The sequence below is a fragment of the Saimiri boliviensis genome, chromosome 20, assembly GCF_048565385.1.
Source record: "Saimiri boliviensis isolate mSaiBol1 chromosome 20, mSaiBol1.pri, whole genome shotgun sequence".
Classification (NCBI taxonomy): Eukaryota; Metazoa; Chordata; class Mammalia; order Primates; family Cebidae; genus Saimiri; species Saimiri boliviensis.
In genome coordinates, this window is record NC_133468.1 from 10,578,576 (window position 1) to 10,597,922 (window position 19,347).

Consider the following 19,347-nt stretch of genomic DNA (forward strand, 5'->3'; position numbering starts at 1 on the left):
CCAGGATGGTCTCGATCTCTTGACCTTGTGATCCACCCGCCTCAGCCTCCCAAAGTGCTGGGATTACAGGCTTGAGCCACCGCGCCCGGCCAAATCATACATCTTATACTACCTGTTATCATTGCTATGAATTTATCTAATATTATTCTTACCGAGAGTATCTTTAATGAGGATTTCAAGCTTCTGCCCCATGTTGGGTCCTCTCTCCTCTCTTGGATTCTGTACCCGATTTACAATCTCTTGCTTGATGGAGTTGATTACAAACAATAAATTATCTGAAAGACAGAACAAAACACTTGGAACATGTCACTATCATGGAAGGCTTTCCTTTTAATTATGTACAACAGATAATTAAGAAATGGAGAATGTGTAAGAAAACATTAAGAAGTAATTATTATAAGCAGCTCCTATCCAAAGAGACTAATTTCAAATGATGTGGTACTTGTTTTTAAAAATATCTCAAGATTGGCCAGGTGCAGTGGCTCACACCTGTAATCCCAGCATTTCGGAAGGCCAACACAGGCAGATTGCATGGGGTCAGGAGTTCAAGACCAGCCTGGCCAAATGGTGAAACCCTGTCTCTAATAAAAATACAAAAATTAGCCAGGTGTGGTGGCATGTGCCTGTAAACCCAGCTACTCAGGAGACTGACGCAGGAGAATCACTTGAACCCAGGAGGTGTAGGCTTCAGTGAGCCAAGATCATGCCACTGCACTCTAGCCTGGGTGGCAGAGCAAGACTTCGTCTCAAACAACAAAACAACAACAACAAAACTCTCAAGATTACTGGGTATGCACTCTTGATAACACACTGTAGCCAGGTGTGGTGGTGTGCAGCTGCAGTCCCAGCTACTTGGGAGGCTGAGGCAGAGGAATCGCTTTAGCCCAGGAGTTGCAGGTAGTAGTGCACTAGGATGGTGACTGTGAACAGCCACTGTGCTCCAGCTTAGGCACCACAGTGAGATCCCATCTCCAACAGGAAAAAATGGCAATGAAAAAAGACAACACACTGTAGACATGCATCAGTGTCCACTATCCTGTCAGCAACTTGCCCTACTGGTCTTCATTGGTTTAAGACCTGATAGTGACTGCTATATCGAATCATAGGACCTTAGTAAATGTTTATTAAATAAATCAACCCAAGTCCCTTAAAAACAAAAGCTTTAAAAACAAATTTTCCCACCTTAAAAAGCTTTAAAACAAACAAAACAAAAAGCAAGTTAACCCAAAGTGAGTAAAGGAGGGAACTAATAAAGAGCAGAAATTTATGTAACAGAAAACAAATACACAATAAAAATTAACAAAGCCAAAACTGGTTCTTTGAAATGATCTACAACACTGACAACCCCTCACCCAGGTAGCTCCATCATGAGAAATAAGTGATAACACCAATCACTTACATCTGTAACAAAAAAGGTGTTACCACTTTACAATCTACAGATATTAAAAAGATAATAAGAAAATACGGTGCTAACAAATTTAACAACTTAGATGAAATGAACAAATTTCTTGAAAACACATTTTAATATCCATATACGAAGAAGCCAGGAAAGCCAGGCGTGATGGCTCATGCTTATAATACCAGCACTTTGGGAGGCCAAGGTGGGTGAATCGCCTGAGGTCAGGAGTTCAAAACCAACATAGTGAAAGCCCATCTCTGATAAAAATACAAAATACAAAATACAAAAATTAGCTGAGCATGATGGCAGATGCCTGTAATCCCAGCTACTCAGGAGGCTGAGGCAGGAAAATTGCTCGAACCCAGGAGGCGGAGGTTACAGTAAGCCAAGATTGTGCCACTACATTCCAGCCTGGGCAACACAGCAAGATTTCGTCTCAAAAAAGAAGAGGCTAGGTGCAGTGGTTCACATCTGTAATCCCAGCACTTTGGGAAGCCAAGGAGGGCAGATCACTTGAGGCCAGGAGTTCCAGACCAGCCTTGCCAACACAGTGAAATCCCATCTATACTCAAAATAAAAATAATTAGCTGGGCATGGTGGTGCACACCTGTAATCCCAGCTACTCAGGAGGCTGAAGCATGAGAACTGCTTGAACCCAGGAGGCAGAGGTTGCAGTGAGCTGAGATCATGCCACTGCACTCCAGCCTGGGCAACAGAGTGATAAACTGTCTTAAAAACAAAAACAAAAATTAAAAAACCCATACATGAAGAAATAAAGCATCTGAATAGTTTTTTCTAGTAAAAGAACTGAAATTACCATGTCTTCCCAAAAGAGAACCAGAAGATTTTAATACCAAATTCTATCATAAATATGATGAAGAAATAAAATTGATCTAATAAAACTCTGTCAAACAGAAAAGAAAGAGAGATCATGGTCCAATTAATTCTATGAGGCCAGTATAGCCCTAGTACTGAAATGTTACAAAAAAAGAAAAATCATAGACCAATGTCCCTCTTGAATGTTGACACAAAATTCTTAACAAAACACTAACAACGAAATGCAACATATAGTATTAGGATAGAATAATATTAAATATTAGCAATAGACTCCAATATAAAAAGGAAAATGCAGCTAACCAAGTATTTATTCCAAGAATGCAAGGTTGGCTTAACATCCAAATATTAGCACATGTAATTTGCCACTTTAACAGGTGAATATGTGATGTATTAACAGAATAAAAAAGAACAATACATGATTGTTCCAACAAATGCAAAAAAATTATCAACACCCATTCATAATAAAAGAAACTAGGAATAGAAGGGAACTTTCTCAAAATGATAAAAGGACAACTCATCTACAAAAAAGCACAACACAAACATCATACCTAAAGATAAAAGGTTTCCCCTGAGATTTTAAACAAGGCAATCACCACTGTATTTAATATTCTGGCTGTTCTAGACATTGTGATAAGACAGAAAAAGAAAAGGCATAAAGATCAGAAAGAAGGAAATAAAACCATTCCTATTTGTAGATGATAACTGTGTCGGCAAAAAATCCCAGGGAATCTACATACCAACTGCTGGAACTAAGAGTAATATACAAAGCAAAAATATGTTTTATATATTAATACTAAAGAACTCAAAAATAAAATTTCGCCGGGCGTGGTGGCTCACACCTGTAATCCAAGCACTTTGGAGGCCAAGGCGGGCGGATCACCTGAGGTCAGGAGTTCAAGACCAGCCTGACCAACGTGGTGAAACCCCGTCTTCAAAAAAAAAAATTAATTAATTTAAAAAAAAAAATAAATAAAATTTCAAAAACAATTCCATTTACAGAAGCACTAAAAAATATAAAATACTCAGGATTACATCTAATAAATATGTTCAAGCACTCTACACTGAACACTGTAAAAGATGGCAGAGAGAAACTAAAGAAGACTTAGCTAGGTGGAAAGAGATACCAGGTCTGTGGATCAGAAAACTCCATTTTAAGATAGTAATTCTCTCCAAATAGATCTAAAGATTCAAAGCAATCCCAATCAAAATTCCAGTAAGCTTTTCTGTAAAAGGTGATAAAGTAATTTGAAAATGTATACAGATATGCAAAAGACCTATAATAGCCAAAACATTTAAACAAAAAGAGCAAAATTGGAGGAATAACAAGAACTAGCACTGCCTGACTTAAAAGGTTTACAGTAATCACGACAGTTTTGCACAGTGATCAAGACAGTTTTGTATCTACACGGCCAGATGCAGTGGCTCATGACTGTAATCCCAGCTCTTTGGGAGGCTGAGATGTGAGCATCGCTTGAGCCCAGGAGTTCGAGACCAACGTGGGGAAGACAGCAAGACCCTGTCTCTATTTTTTTTAATCTTTTTTTCTTTTTTAAAAATAATTTAAGTAGAGACGAGGTCTCACTATATCGGCCAGGTTGGTCTTGAACTTGTGGCCTTAAGCAATCCTCCCAAAGTGCTAGGATTACAGGCATGACTCACCATGCCCAGTCCCATCTCTATTTTAAAAAAAAGAAGTTTTATATCCACGTGAAGGAAGATAAATGTATCAATGAAACAGAATACAACATCTAGAAGTAAACCCATAAATATATGGTCTATTGACTGAACAAAGGTGCAAAAACAATTCAATAGGGAAGGGAAAGCCTTTTCAATGTATGGTGCTTGAATAACTAGATATTTATATGGAAAAAAATGAACATCATCTTTTACCTTATACCATATGCAAAAATTGACCTAAAATAGATCATAAGCCTGAATGCAAAACCTAAAACTATGTAAATTCTAAGAAAAAAATACAAGAAAATATTTGTAAATGTTGGAGTTGGCAAAGGTTTGTTACAACACAGAAAAATCATGAAATATTAAAAAAACCTGACAAATTGATTCATCAAAATTAAAAATGTTTGATATTTGAAAGATGCCAATGAAGGCCAGGCATGGTGGCTCACATCTATAATCCCACCCAGCACTTTGGGACCCAGCACTTTGGGAGGCCAAGGTGGGTGGATCTCTTGAGGCCAGAAGTTCGAAACCAGCCTGGACTACGTGGTGTAACTCTGTCTCTACTGAAAATATAAAATTCAGCCAGGCGTGGTGTGCATGCCTGTAATCCCAGCCACTTGGGAGGCTGAGGCATGAGAATCACTTGAACCGGGAGCAGAGGTTGCAGAGAGCTGAGACTATTCCACTGGACTTCGGCCTGGGTGGTTAAGCGAGACTCTGTGTCAAAAGAAAAAAGGAAAGAAAGAAAGGAGGAAGGGAGGGAAAGAGAGGAGAGAGGGAAGGGGGGGAGACCAATGAGGAAAACAAAAAGCCAAGCCCAAGAACTTATATCCAGAATAAAGAATATTTATTTATTTACTTACTTACTTTTTTTTTTTTTGAGACAGAGTTTCGCTCTTGTTGCCTAGGTGGCACAATCTTGGGTCACTGCAACCCCTGCCTCCTGGGTTCAAGTGATTCGCCTGCCTCAGCCACCCAAGTAGCTGGGATTACAGCTCCCACCACCAAGCCCGGCTAATTTTTTCCATTTTTAGTAGAAATGGGGTTTCACCATGTTGGCCAGGCTGGTTTTGAACTCCTGACCTCAGGTGATCCACCAGTCTCAGCCTCCCAAAGCGCTGGGAACTGCAAGTATGAGCCACAGCACCCAGCCCAGAATAAAGAATCTTTAGAAGAGAAATCAATGTTTTTAAATGGCAAAATATTTGAACAAACACTTCAGAAAAGAAAACATATGAATAGTCAATAAGCACAGGAAAGGGGCTCAGTGTTATTAGAAACAAAAATACCACAATGAAATACCATCACACACCCATTAGATTTGTAAAAATATCAAGATGGGCGCTGCCATGTGTTGGCAAGGCTATGGACCAACTAGAACCCTCCTACACTGTTTTTAAGAACGTAAAATGGTACAGTCAGTTTGGAAAACAGTTTAGTTGTTTCTTATAAAATTAAATACAGACTTAAGAATCAGTCATTCTACATCTAGGTATTTAACCAAGAGAAAACATATGTCTACCGAAATACTCAAAGCCCCTTTGCTACAGCCAAAAACTTGAAACAACCTAAGCATCAACAGGTGAAGAGATAAATTGTAGTACATCCATACAATGGAACACTAGTTAGCAATCAAAAGGATCTAACTACTGACACAGGTAACAACATGGAGGAATTTTTAAATAATTATGCCGAGTGAAAGTAGCCAGGCAAAAATGTAAACGTATTGTATGATTCCATTAATGAAAGATCTTAGAAAATGCAAATTGGTCTATAGTGACAAAAAGCAGACTGTGGTTACCCAGGGATAGGAGTAGAAAGTGCAATGACAGAAAGGGGAACTAGGAATCTTTCGGAAGAAATGGAAATATTCATTATCTTGATTGTTTCATATATGTATGCATATATGTAAACTAATTGAATTATACTCTTTCAATCTGTAGAGATATCGTACTTCAATTACACCTCAGTAAAACTGTGAGGAAAACACAGTTTTTATTTCAGCGCACAGGATTCCTATGGTCTGAAATTAATCTCTACCTCTTCAGAGACTGCCTTGGTGATTTGGGGGTTTTGTTCTGTTTTTAAAGAGATGGGGTATTTCTCTATCATCCAGAATAATCCTCCCACCTCAGACTCCTGAGTAGCTGGGATTACAGAAGCGTGTCACAATGCCTGGTGTAGAAATGAGTGATTTGTTATTCTTCATCTAGCAATACTGAGAAGGGACCAATCTAAATTGCAGTTGAAGAGGAAAGTGAGAAATAATGGCGGAGAGAGACAATTTAAAAACTACGACGTTCAGGGCCGATATATGTAAAATGTGTCATTGAACAAGGAAAGTACAGCTAACTTCCTAAATCATTTGCAACAAAAAATCTGTTTCTTCTCCATGAATAATTGAAAGAGACTACTACTTACTCAAGGATATTTGCACAATAGGGTTCTCCCATACTCAACACATTAAAAGTAAATAAAGTAAGTGGGCAAGGTATAGGAACAGACACTTTTCAAAAGAAGACATATATGCAGCCAACAAACATACAAAAAATGCTAATCATCATTGGTTATTGGAGAAATGCAAATCAAAACCGCACTGAGATACCATCTCACGTCAGTTAGAATGATGATCATTAAAAAATCTGGAGACAAAATGCTGAACAGGATGTGGAGAAATAGAACACTTTTACACGTTGGTGGGAGTCTAAATTAGTTCAACCATTGTGGAAGACAGTGTGGTGATTCCTCAAGGATCTAGAAATAAAAATTCCATTTGAACCAGCAATCCCATTACTGGGTATATACCTAAAGGAGTATAAATCATTCTATTATAAAGACACATGCACACGTATGTTCATTGTGGCGCTGTTTACGATAGCAAAGACCTGGAACCAACCCAAATGCCCATCGATGATAGACTGGACAAGGAAAATGTGGCACATATACACCATGGAATACTATGCAGCCATAAAAAAGACGAGTTCGTGTCCTTTGTAGAGACATGGATGAATCTAGAAATCATCATTCTCAGCAAACTGACACAAGAACAGAAAACCAAACACCACATGTTCTCACTCATAGGCGGGTGATGAACAATGAGAACACATGGACACAGGGAAAAGAACAACACTCACTGGGCTAGGTAGAAGGGTAAAGGGGAGGGGAGGGACAGCGAAGATGGGAAGGGCTAACTCCGGGAGAAATGCCTGATGTAGGCGACAATGTGGGTGGGGGATGGAGTCAGCAAACCACCATGGCATGTATGTACCTATGCAACAATCCTGCAGGATGCAGGATATGCACATGTACCCCAAAGCCCAAAGTATAATTTTTTAAAAAAGAAAAAACACTATAAAATCTAAAGTAAAACAGCAGAATAGTTCTCAAGACTTGACAGTGTCCAAGCACACTATGGGGCAGGGAGAGAAAAGGGAAAGGGCTCTCATGCTACCACAAACCTCTAGTTTAGGAAATAGAAGCACCTGGCTCTCAGAAATTGAGTCCAAATATTCAAGTCATAAACAGATCCTGCTCCTCTAATGTCATATTCATCAAGGAATTTTCTGGTTTTAATTTTTCCATATAGCTTTCTTAGGGACAAAATACCATTGGTCAGGGTGAAGGGCTAACAGTTCTATTTCTCATTCTGAGTCAACAAGTTTCCACGGGATTCACAGAGCAGTCTCCAGTGAGCTTTGGCAGTAGGAATCAACAGAAGAAGGAAGTTTGGTGGGATAGGATGAGATGAGTAGTACAGTGGGCCCCTGAAGCTAGTCCCTGCAACCACACCAGTTCATGACATATTAAAACTGATAAAGACAACAGAGTACATTTTTCAAAAAGCTAAATTTATCTTCTATTATGAGATTATGACCGTCTCAATTTTTTAAATACTAAAACATTCTTCCTCATATGAAATTATAGTAATACTAGATGATGTTCACTTTAATGTTCTCATTTGGCAAAATATAAAGTTGGTAAGCCCATGTTCTCAAGTCTCAAAATCTTTTTCAAATTGTAAATCACAAATTCTAGAAACCATTGGGCTGATGGATAATGAATAATAAGTGTTCCACAAAGAAGTAACAGAGTGGCTTCCAGATATCTAGGAGGCCAGGAACCACTAACTGAGCTCAAGGTCAAAATGTTTCAATAGCAAGAAAGAATAATAGGAAAAAGGATAGCTTTGCATTTGAACACACCAACAATTATTTTTATCTAATTCATTTACTGAGTGGCTGCTAATAAATAAAACATGAGTTCATTTCACTCATAAACGACTTTACAGCTGTAAACTTTACAGTTAGAAATTCTTTTTCTCCCCTCACCAAAGGAAATAAAATAATAAAGGATTTAGAAAAACTGCATAAAGTTTATTGAGTACCTATGTGCAAGACATACTAAACTCAAGAAAACCTCTAGAAACAAATAACTGATCATTTTTCACACTGTTTCACTTTCATTCAATTTACCCAAGAACTACATATTGAAGAGGACAATTTTTGAGGCAAATGAATACACTAACTCTTATAGTACCAGGCTTAAACAAAGAGAGAAAAGACGTGTTCTTATCACAGAAAATCAAAACCAGAGCTTCCCATACCCCTGAAGTGCTGTAAAAGGGTTCCAAATGTGTAAGATAATTATCCCCTCAGCTCATAGCGACCTCCTCCCACAAGCAGTCTACTCTTATTATATTCCATGATGCCTCAAAGATGACAATTTTCTACATGTGCTGCAACGTGAAAAGCCAAGAAGCACTTTGGTTTAGATAAAAACTAATCATTTCCAAATAGGTGCTAGCATGGTTGCATTAAGAATAATCTTGGGGCCAGGCTCAGTGGCTCACACCTGTAATCCCAGCACTTTGGGAGGCCAAGGTGGGTGGATTACTTCAAAATCCTGAGGTCAGGAGTTTGAAACCAGCCTGGCCAACATGGTAAAATCTCATCTCTACTAAAAATACAAAAATTAGCTGGGTGTGGTGCCGCAGGACTATAGTCCTAGCTATTCAGGAGGCTGAGGCAGGAGAATCACTTGAACCTGGGAGGCAGAGGTTGCAGTGAACCGATATCACGCCACTACACTCCAGCCTGGGCGACAGTGCAAGCCTCCGTCTCACAAAAAAAAAAAAAAAAAGATTAATCTTGGCTGGGTACAGTGGCTCATGCCTCTAATTCCAGCACTTTGGGTGGCTTAAGTGGGCGGATTGCTTGAGCCCAAAAATTTGAGACAGCGTGAGCAACACAGTCAAAACTCCATCTCTATAAAAAATGCAAAAAGATCAGCCAGGCATGGTAGCGCACTCCTGTACTCCTAGCTTCCCAAAATGCTGCGGTGGGAGGATCACCTGAGCCTGGAAGGTTGCAGCTGCAGTGAGCTGTGATCACACTACTGTGCTCTAGCTTGGGCAACAGAGTAAGACCCTGTCTCACACAAACACAAAAAAGAGCAATCTGAGATGTGTTAAAAATATGTATTATTGAGTTCTACTTGTACACAATCTTATTCAAGAGATCTGCAGAGAAGCCTAGAAATGTGTATTTTAACCAAATACACAGACAATTCCAATGAGCAATCAAATCTGAAAAACACAGATCTAAATTATTCATACAAAACCTAAAACAGCATTATTCAATTTGGGGGAAATACTAAAATCTGTCAACAAAACTGGCTAACCCAGTAACACAATTATAAAATAGAAGTAAGAAATTACTGTGATCTTTAGAGAAATGCAGGTTGCTTTTGCTGTCTATCCTTATAAAACTTTCCACATCTTTTACAGGGAAAAAAAAAAAAAAAAAGAAATTACTGTGGTCACATGTGGATCAACTTGTTAGTAGACAGATGAGATTTGGATTGGGAAGTCACCAGTACAGAAACTTATACTAAAAGGAGGACAAGAATGAAGGAAAGCGAGCATGTAGCTTACCAAATAGATAAATATATAGAAGGCTAGCCAAAAACTAGGCAGAATACAGGGAACGCAAATCACAAAACAAAGAAAAGAGAGAGTGATCAGCAAATCGATAGGTGGTTAATCAACTTCTTAAAACTTTAGGTTTACCATATTCTGTGTTGAGGCCCCATAATTTCACTTTATTAGCTTCATATTGGGCTTTCTTCTTTAACCGACAAGCTCTGTGAAAGGAAGGAGCAATTAGTTCACTTTCTTTTCTTTAATTTTAATTTTATTATTTTTAATTATGGAGAAGATGTCTCACTATGTTGCCCAGGCTACTCTTCAACTCCTGGCTTAAGTGATCCTCCCTTTTTGGCCTCCTAAAGTGCTGTGATTATAGGCATGAGGCACCATGCCCAGTCTGCTTCTGCTTTCCTTTTTAAGTGAATATTTGTCTTTCATTTTCTAATAGCAACCCAAAACCGCTGCCTACTGACGTTTATCAAATAACTGAGTTACCAGAAAACACAGCATAATCATTTATGCAAATTGATTTTTTAAAATTTAGCACACATTTAAAAATAAAGCTATGATCAGTACACACCTATTAAAGTGGCTAAAAAACAAAACAACCAAACAAAAACTGGTAATACCAAAAGTTATAGAGGATGTAAAGCATGGGAAACCTCACATGTTGCTAGTAGGAATGTAAAACAGTACATACAGCTACTTTGGACAACAGTTTGACAGTTTCTTATAAACATATATGCTTGGATACTTATCTAAGAGAAATGGAAACTTATGTTCACACAAACATGTTTAAGTGAACGTTCATGGTGGTTTTATTCATACTTGCCAAAAACTGGAGGCAACCCAAATCCCCTTCAACTGGTGAATGGATAAACTGTAGTATATCCCCACCAAAGGAATACAACTCAGCAACCAAAATGAAAAAATTATTACTCCAGGCAACAATATCAAAGAATCTCAAATGTGTCATGTTGAGTGAAAGAAGACAGAGTCAGTTGGGTGTGGTGGCTCATGCCTGTAATCCCAGCACTCTGGGAGGCTAAGCTGGGTGAATCACTTGAGGTCAGGAGTTTGAGACCAGCCTGGGCAACATGGTGAAACCCTGTCTCTACAAAAAATACAAAAATTAGCTGGGCGTGGTGGCTCACATGTATAATCCCAGCTACTTAGGGGGCTGAGGCGGGAGGACAGCTTAACCCTGGGAGACAGAGGTTACAGTGAGCTGAGATCAGGCCACTGCCTGGGCGACAGGGTGAGTGAGACCCTGCCTCAAAAAAAAAAAAGGAAAAGCTGGGCGCGGTGGCTCAAGCCTGTAATCCCAGCACTTTGGGAGGCTGAGGCGGTTGGATCACAAGGTCAAGAGATCGAGACCATTCTGGTCAACATGGTGAAACCCCATCTCTACTAAAAATACAAAAAATTAGCTGGGCATGGTGGCGCGTGCCTGTAATCCCAGCTACTCAGGAGGCTGAGGCAGGAGAATTGCCTGAACCCAGGAGGCGGAGGTTGCAGTGAGCCGAGATTGCGCCATTGCACTCCAGCCTGGGTAACGAGCAAAACTCCGTCTCAAAAAAAAAGGAAGACAGATTCAATCAAAGGCTACATACATATACTGTATTCCATCTACATGACATTCTGGAAAAGGCAAAACTATGGAGACAGAAAACGGATCAGTGGTTTTGAGGGGCTTCAGGTGCAGGAAGGTGCTTGCTTTTACAAAGAGGCATAAGGAAACTTTTTAAGATGATGAAAATGTTCAATATCTTGATTTGTGGTGGTGGTTATATGATTGGATGTGTTTGTCAAACTCATAAAAGTATATACATTAAAAGGTACACATTTTACTGTAAGTTATAGCTCAATAACTCTGACTTACTAAAAAAAAAAAATAAAGCTATGAAATTTTTTTATTGTTATACTATAACATAATGCACCAGAATCCATTCATCTTTCCCCTCTTAAAAATTTTTTCCATAAAACATAAATACCATCTTCTACTTTCAAAAGAAAAATTATATTATCATTGTAGTATTTATAAAAGAAAAATACAATTTCTGAATAATGGTTGAAGTGTTTGACCTTCTATAAAAACTCACTTTGGGCCTAACGTCACCTCCTAAACTTTCTTCACTTGAGTGAACATTATTAGCATTTACCTGGAAGCCAGCTTATTTTTTTCCTTCCTTGACCTTGGCCGGGCTGTTAAGGGAAGCTCACTGACTGGAGTCAGGTCACTAATCACCTTATTCAGCTTCCGAAGTTCATTGCCTATCTGGAGGAGTTTTTTAGGATTTGGAGTCAGGTCTTCTACATCAGTTCTCCGTGACTTCTTTACTGCATATTTTCCTACAAACAGTTTAAAAGAAGTTTAAGTTAGATCACTTTAATTAACAAGAGACATATTTTTCACAGCCACATTTTTAACCACTCCCCACCACTACGTTTTCTTTTCAGAAGTCAGCAAGCTTAACAATCTATTCTAGAAGGGCTAGCCTCTTCTCCTTCCCATCTTGTGGCTGCAGGAAACAGGGGTGATACGGCATAGTTCTAACTTTCTCCAAGTTCTTCCGTACCCTAGGCTTCTAGTCCCAGAATGACAGATTCTTAATTATCTGCATGGCATACTAAGCACCTCAAATCAGGATCGGAGTGTAAGTTCAATTAAACACCAAAATCAGGACTAGGGTATAAGATACAGTCAGAAGAGAGTTTAGAGATTTTACCCAAACCGAGATGTTTCTGATGCTATGCCTGAAAATCATCAGACACACACATTTTTGTACTGAACTCAAAAATCTAACAAGTAAGCATAACCTTATTTAAAAGCTCTTTTTTGGGCCAGGCGCAGTGGCTCACACCTGAATCCCAACACTTTGGGAGGCCGAGGTGAGTGGATCACCAGAGGTCGGGAGTTCAAGACCAGCCTGACCAACATGGTGAAACTCCATCTCTACTAAAAATACAAAATTAGCCGGGCATGGTGGCACACGCCTGTAATCTCAGCTACTCAGGAGGCTGAGGCAGGAGAATCGCTTGAACCTGGGAGGTGGAGGTTGTAGTGAGCCAGGATTGCGCCATTGCACTCCAGCCTGGGCAACAAGAGCAAAACTCCGTTTCAAAAAAAAAAAAGCTCTTCTTTGGTTGCTCTGATAAATAACATTATAGAAGACCCAAGGGGTCTTGGTCTATCATTCCAGGCAAAAGGGATGGCTCTGTCCTCCAAACTCCTATAACCTTCTTGGTACCCATCATATGCTACTTGGAATTATTGACTGGACTTAATGTTTCATTTCTAATAGAAAACTTATCTGAGGGTAAAAACTTGGCAATTATTTACTGAGAGACAATATAGTACACCTGGATGCTAGTGGAAAGGGAAAATGAGGCACAAACATATGTCAGATGGAATTTTTGTCCAAATTCCTAGCAACTCACGTCTGTACAATGAGTAAACAGCCTGTTTACTGACCATCACGCTTACTAGTAGTTCTCCTCCCCACTTTTTTCAGTAGACTTTGGATTTTTTTTTTTTTTTTTTTTTTTTTTACTCAGAGCAGAAGAACTAGAAACTTTATATTTAAAAATAACATTTGTACAGAATAAATTCTACTTAATCACAGCTTCCTGAGTTCACAATTCAAAATTTGACCTACCTAAGATGGTCACTTTTAAAAATTTTTTAGAGACAGTGTCTCACTCTATCGTCCAGGTGGAGAGCAGTGGCACAATCACAATTCATTGCAGGCTTGAATTCCTAGATTCAAGGGATTCTTCCATCTCAGCCTCCCAAAGTACTGGGATTACAAGCATGAGCCACAGCACATGGCCTGACCCATTTAAGATTATAAACTTCTTCTGATTCCTCCTACAGGTATTCAGCTCTTCTCTACTACTCCTTTTCTCCATAACCACCCTTCCTTTCTTTTCTTTCCTTGCCATTTTATCCCTACTACCATTTGAATTCCAGTACTCCCATTTACATTTAGATCTGGGGATTAGACAAGAATGCAAGAGAGCCTGTTCACTTTCTCCTCAACCCTTCTGGTTATATCAACTGTGACAGATCAGAAACAAGCAGTCAGTTCCTGGATGGGGTAAGTAGATTAAGACAGGACTAGAAATGAAATCATGTTTGCACAGTCCTTCCTCCCTGCTTAGGTGAGGACTCCTAACACTGGTCAAAGCTCTTTGTGAGTGATGCAGAGCAGTAAGGCCAATGTAGCAGCTCGAGAGTCCCCACCTCCAGTTTGCTAGGAAGGGTTGAATGCCTGGGTACACAGAGTAAGCATTATGGATTAGTATCTCAACTTAAGTAAAGGGACAATAAATATCTGACTGCAATTCCCTCTTACCATGATGTAAGCCATTTTTCTGATACATATTACTTGGCAAAGTATCTCGGTTCCACTCAGATGGTCTCAGCATCCTCTCTTGCTGTGATGGTGTAAGTTGTTCACTATACTCCCAGAAGTATCTTCTTTTACCTCTCTTCCGTGACGATATTGAAGTCATCTCCTTCAAATCTTCTACAGAATCATTTTCATAGCCTTAAAAAAAAAGGTCCCCCAATTTTTAAGCTCCTTAAATTTCAGTAAGTCAATCAGGACAAATAAAAAGATCCCTTCTATTTGTAAATTGGTACATTTCCTTGCATATGAAAACATCATTGGCATGTCAAAGATAATAAACTAGGTCTATAAGAAAACTTTTAATATGTAAATCCCTAACTCATAAAACATTCAGAGATTAATAAACATAGATAACTACACTGTTAATCTTCCCTGGGTTTCTCTTTGATCTTTTATAAGTTAGTATATGACACTATTTTTATTATCTTCACACAGGATTAAGAAAACAATTACAGGATAGCTACAGGATTATCAAAAGTACCATCAGATAATAGTACTTAGACACATATATCATGACTTTATTAAATGTCTTCTTTCTAATATTTATGTATCTGAAACATCCCAGACAGAAAGATATGTCTATTTTAGTATTTTTAAATTATTTTTTCTTTTTAAAAAAAATTTTGTAGGCTGGGAAGAGTGGCTCGCACCTATAATCCCAGCATTTTGGGAAGCTCAGATGGGTAGATCACTTGAGGTTAGGAGTTCAAGACCACCATGGCCAGCATGGCAAAACCCCATCTCTACTAAAAATACAAAAATTAGCCAGGGTGTGGTGGTGCATGCTGTAATCCCAGCTACTCGGGAGGCTGAGGCACAAGAACCACTTGAACCCAGGAGGTGGAGACTGCAGTGCTGTGCCATAGCACTCCAGTCTGAGCAATAGCATGAGACTCTGTCTCAAAAAAAAAAAGTTATTTTTTTTATTTTTATTTATTTATTTATTTAAGAGAGATCTCACTATGTTCACCAGGCTGGTCTTGAACTCCTAGGTTCATAAGCAGCCCCTCAGGCCTTGGCCTCTGAAAGTGCTGGGATTGCAAGCATGAGCCACCATGCCTAGCGGTGTACATTTCTATGATAGCGTTCTATTGGACAGAATTTTTTTTACATTAGTTTTCTTCCTACTTCTCACCCTACTTTTGGAAAAGCATAAAAGATGACAGTTCTCACATTGGTTATCAGATAAAAACTTATATGCCTATTCTAGTTAATATTTTATTGAAAGCTATTTGTATTAACTTCACTTTTTTTTGTTTGTTTGTTTTTTTGAGACGGAGTCTTGCTCTGTCTCCCAGGCTGGAATGCAATGGCACAATCTTGGCTCACTGCAACCTCCACCTCCTGGGTTCAAGCGATTCTCCTGCCTCAGTCTCCCAAGTAGCTGGGATTACAGGCGCCTGCCACCACACCTGGCTAATTTTTGCATTTTTAGTAGAGACAGGGTTTCGCCATGTTGGCCAGGCTGGTCTGGAACTCCTGATCTCAGGTGATCCACTCGCCTCAGCCTCCCAAAATGCTGGGATTACAGGCATGAGCCACCAAACCCAGCCTCCCAGAAGTAGCCATCAGTTTTCTATGACTTACTATAACAACGTTTTCTAACAGCATACACCATAAATTCCCATCACAAACACACATATTCTCTCTTATTCTCTCTCTCTCTCCTCTGTCGCCCCCAAATTTGTTGCCTAAAGCCATCTACCTTTCTTGAGATGGAGACTTGCTCTGTCACCTAGGCGGGAATGCAGCAGCGTGATCACAACTCACTATGGCCTTGACCTTCTGTGCTCAAGCAATCCTCCCTCCTCACCCTCATGGGTCGCTGGGACTACAGGCATATGCTACCACACTGAAAAAATTTTTCTATTTTTTGTAGAGACAGGAGTCTCCCTATGTTGCCCAGAGCGGTCTTGAACTTGGGCTCAAGCGATCCTCCCACTTCAGCCTCCCAAAGTGCTGAGATTACAGGCGTGAACTACCATGTGCAGCTACCATCCACCTTTCAATATAGAGACTACCAATGATCAAACAGAATGAAAAAAATTATACCCCTAGATCACTGGTCTTGCACTTATGGTCATTAAATATTTCTCAAACTAGGTTCTGAAGAACACTATTATAAGATATGGCTTTACCCAAAGTGAATTCTGTAGTCAGGTAAGTTTAAGAATCTCTCATCCTGTATACCTCTCTCGCCAAATCACAGCACACAACGACATATTAAAAGACACTAAAAAATCATAACAGTAAATAAACTCACTTAACACTGTTCCAAGAAGATAAAGATGTCTACTTTTTTGATCTCTGTATAGCCAATACCTAATAATATATATAGTGCCTTCCACAAAAGTAGGTACTCAAAATTTTATCAATGATTTTGTTTAACGCAACATTTCCCATTAAGCCCTTTCCCTTTTCTTTTCACGTGATAGACTATCATACTGATCTGAATCCTATCTGACATGATTACCAAAAAAAAGTAAGAAAGACCACATTTACTGCCTACAATTTCAATCACACATCTCTGGTTAGTACAGACTACTGTCAATAAGCTGGTACAGTCAACTGTGAAAATGATTAGTGAAGATTACAAAATAAATTCTCATTCTGGGACCCCAATTCTTAGTCTTACAACTATGTAATTTAATGACCCTAAACAGCTGTAGCCTGTCCACAGAAAAGACTCTATTGAAATTTGGGAGCCAATCCAGAAAAGAGACTAAAACTCCATTTTGCACCTTTCCTGAAACTTTGAAGCCTCATGAACTGTTGTAGCCAAGTGCCAAGAAACAGCATCAAGGGAGCTAGTCATCACAAAAGGGCCTTTGTAAACTGTCAGCTATAAATTAAACCAATCGGCCCACCCTAAACTAGCACTGAAGAAACTATAGCTATCCTTACTCTTTTGCTACAAAAAAATTTCTTCCTGTTCCTCACCAGTAACTGACTTTTGCATCTTTAAAGTCACTTGTTTAGCTCTTCTAGGAAAAGGAGAAAATTTTACTAGCAAAGGTGAATAAAGCCCAAATAATGCCACAAAATTGTGTTAATTTTATGTTTAAAGCATGCTGCTCATTAATATTTGTGAGAACTGTCCAAATCATACTAATCAGAAGAGTTTTACTTCAAAAGTCCACTGAAAGTTAATGAATTAAATACCATCTACAAATTTAGGATAATTGTCAAATAGGTCCAAGGAGAGAATTTGACCCTCCCAAATGCCAGCTAATGTATAAAGCCACTGCCTTGTTATGTAAGAACAACATGTAACAAATAATGTTTCTCCTACAAGTCAAGAGAGGAGAATGTAACATGACAGGACAACTATAACACTAGTTCTGCCTCCCTGTGAGAGTCACAGGGATGAGAAAATAAAAATGGGGATCAATTAACCATGTGATCTCCCTTAACAGAACCCCTTATCTCTCAACATATCCACAGCGAATGAAGTCAAGGGATCAAGGATGAATTTAGAGTGGAGTTAAAGATCAAAGAAAAGTATGGCCCCAAGTTCCAAAATGGTTCCCATGGACCAAAGCTAGCCCTAACAGAACCAGAACACAGGCCTACCCCAGCACCAAGCCAGCAGCTGTAGACCTAGGCTCAGGGCCCACCCACCCCTAGAGACCTGGACTCCAGGTCCACACTCCCAGTCCCAGTTGACAAGTCTTCCCCAGTATACTGCCATGCCACGCTGGTGCCTGTGGAGTCAGGACCAAGTCCACCCCTACAGATACAGGTGTCAGGTAAGGTCTCATGGATTCAGGCTCAAAGCCTACCCTATAGCCAGGTCAACTCCTATGGAGCCAGGTTTCAGACTGGCCCCAAATGACCCATACACCAGGTCTGCTTCCACAGTTCTAGGCACCAAGATGAACTCTACAGACCCAAGCCTCAGGCCCCCCTGCCTGCTGACTCCAGCAATAGGCCAGCCTACCCAAGGACTCCAGGAGCAAACTTGACTGCAGAACCCTTCAGCAAGTCCACCCAGAACCTCAAGATGGGCTGACAAGTGAAGGGCTTTCCTTGGCAAAGCCAGTCTATACAGATTGGAAGAGGTGGCCACAGGTTTAAGTGTACAGACACCAATTCAAAGCCACAAGGAACACAAATAATCAGGGACAAATGATACTAGCAAAGGACGAAAATTAAGTACCAGAAACTGATGCATTATTCTATGAACTTCCTAAAAAAAGAATTCAAAATAATTGTATTAAAGCTCAGTGAGCAACAAGAGAACACATACAATTAAATGCAATATAGAGCTAAAGAACACAATGACTAAACTGAAAAATTCCACAGGATGATTCAACAGAAGACTTCATCTAACAGAAGAAAGGAGCAGTGAACTCAAACACAGGTCATTTGATATTATCGAGTTAGAGGAACAAAAAGAAAAAGGAATGAAAAACAGTAGAGGCCAGGCATGATGGCTTATACCTGTAATCCCAGCACTTTGGGAGGCCAAGGCAGGTGGATCACAAGGTCGGGAGTTCGAGACCAGTCTGGCCAACATGGTGAAACCCCATCTCTACTAAAAATACAAAAATTAGGTTTGGTGTGGTGGTTCATGCCTGTAATCCCAGCACTTTGGGAGGCTGAAGCAGGCAGATCACTTGAGGTTGGGAGTTCGAGACCAGTCTGACCAACATGGAGAAACCCCGTTTCTACTAAAAATATAAAAAATTAGCCGAGTGTGGTGGCATATGCCTATAATCCCAGGTAGTTAGGAGGCTGAGGCAGGAGTATCGCTTGAATCTAGGAGGCGGAGGCTGCTGTGAGCCAAGATCACGTCATCGCAATCCAGCCTGGGCAAGAAGAGCAAAAACTCCGTCAAAAAAAAAAGAGTAAAAAAGTCTACAGGATTTATGGGACACCATCAAGCAAAATGAAATGCACATTATAGGAATAGTTTAAAAAAGTAAAGAAAGAGAAAGGGGCAGAAAGCTTATTTAAATAATATCAGGCCAGGCACGGTGGCTCACACCTGTAATCCCAGCATTTTGAGAGCCCAAGACAGGCGGGTCATTTAAGGTCAGGAGTTTGAGACCAGCCTGGCCAACATGGTGAAATGCAGTCTCTAC

At 39.6% G+C, this 19,347-nt stretch overlaps 1 protein-coding gene across 3 annotated transcripts in view; it reads right to left on the bottom strand.

Annotated features, from left to right (window-relative positions):
* CREBRF (CREB3 regulatory factor) overlaps positions 1–19,347 on the bottom strand; it is a 75,364-nt gene that overhangs the window by 13,346 nt on the left and 42,671 nt on the right. For all 3 annotated transcript variants that reach the window (XM_039460590.2, XM_074390414.1, XM_003936142.4), the window contains exons 5-8: positions 14,204–14,398; positions 12,008–12,197; positions 9,987–10,060; positions 153–275 (exon numbers count right to left, since the gene is read on the bottom strand). In XM_039460590.2, coding sequence (XP_039316524.1) covers positions 153–275; positions 9,987–10,060; positions 12,008–12,197; positions 14,204–14,398 — 582 coding nt within the window. The remainder of the gene's footprint in view (positions 1–152; positions 276–9,986; positions 10,061–12,007; positions 12,198–14,203; positions 14,399–19,347) is intronic.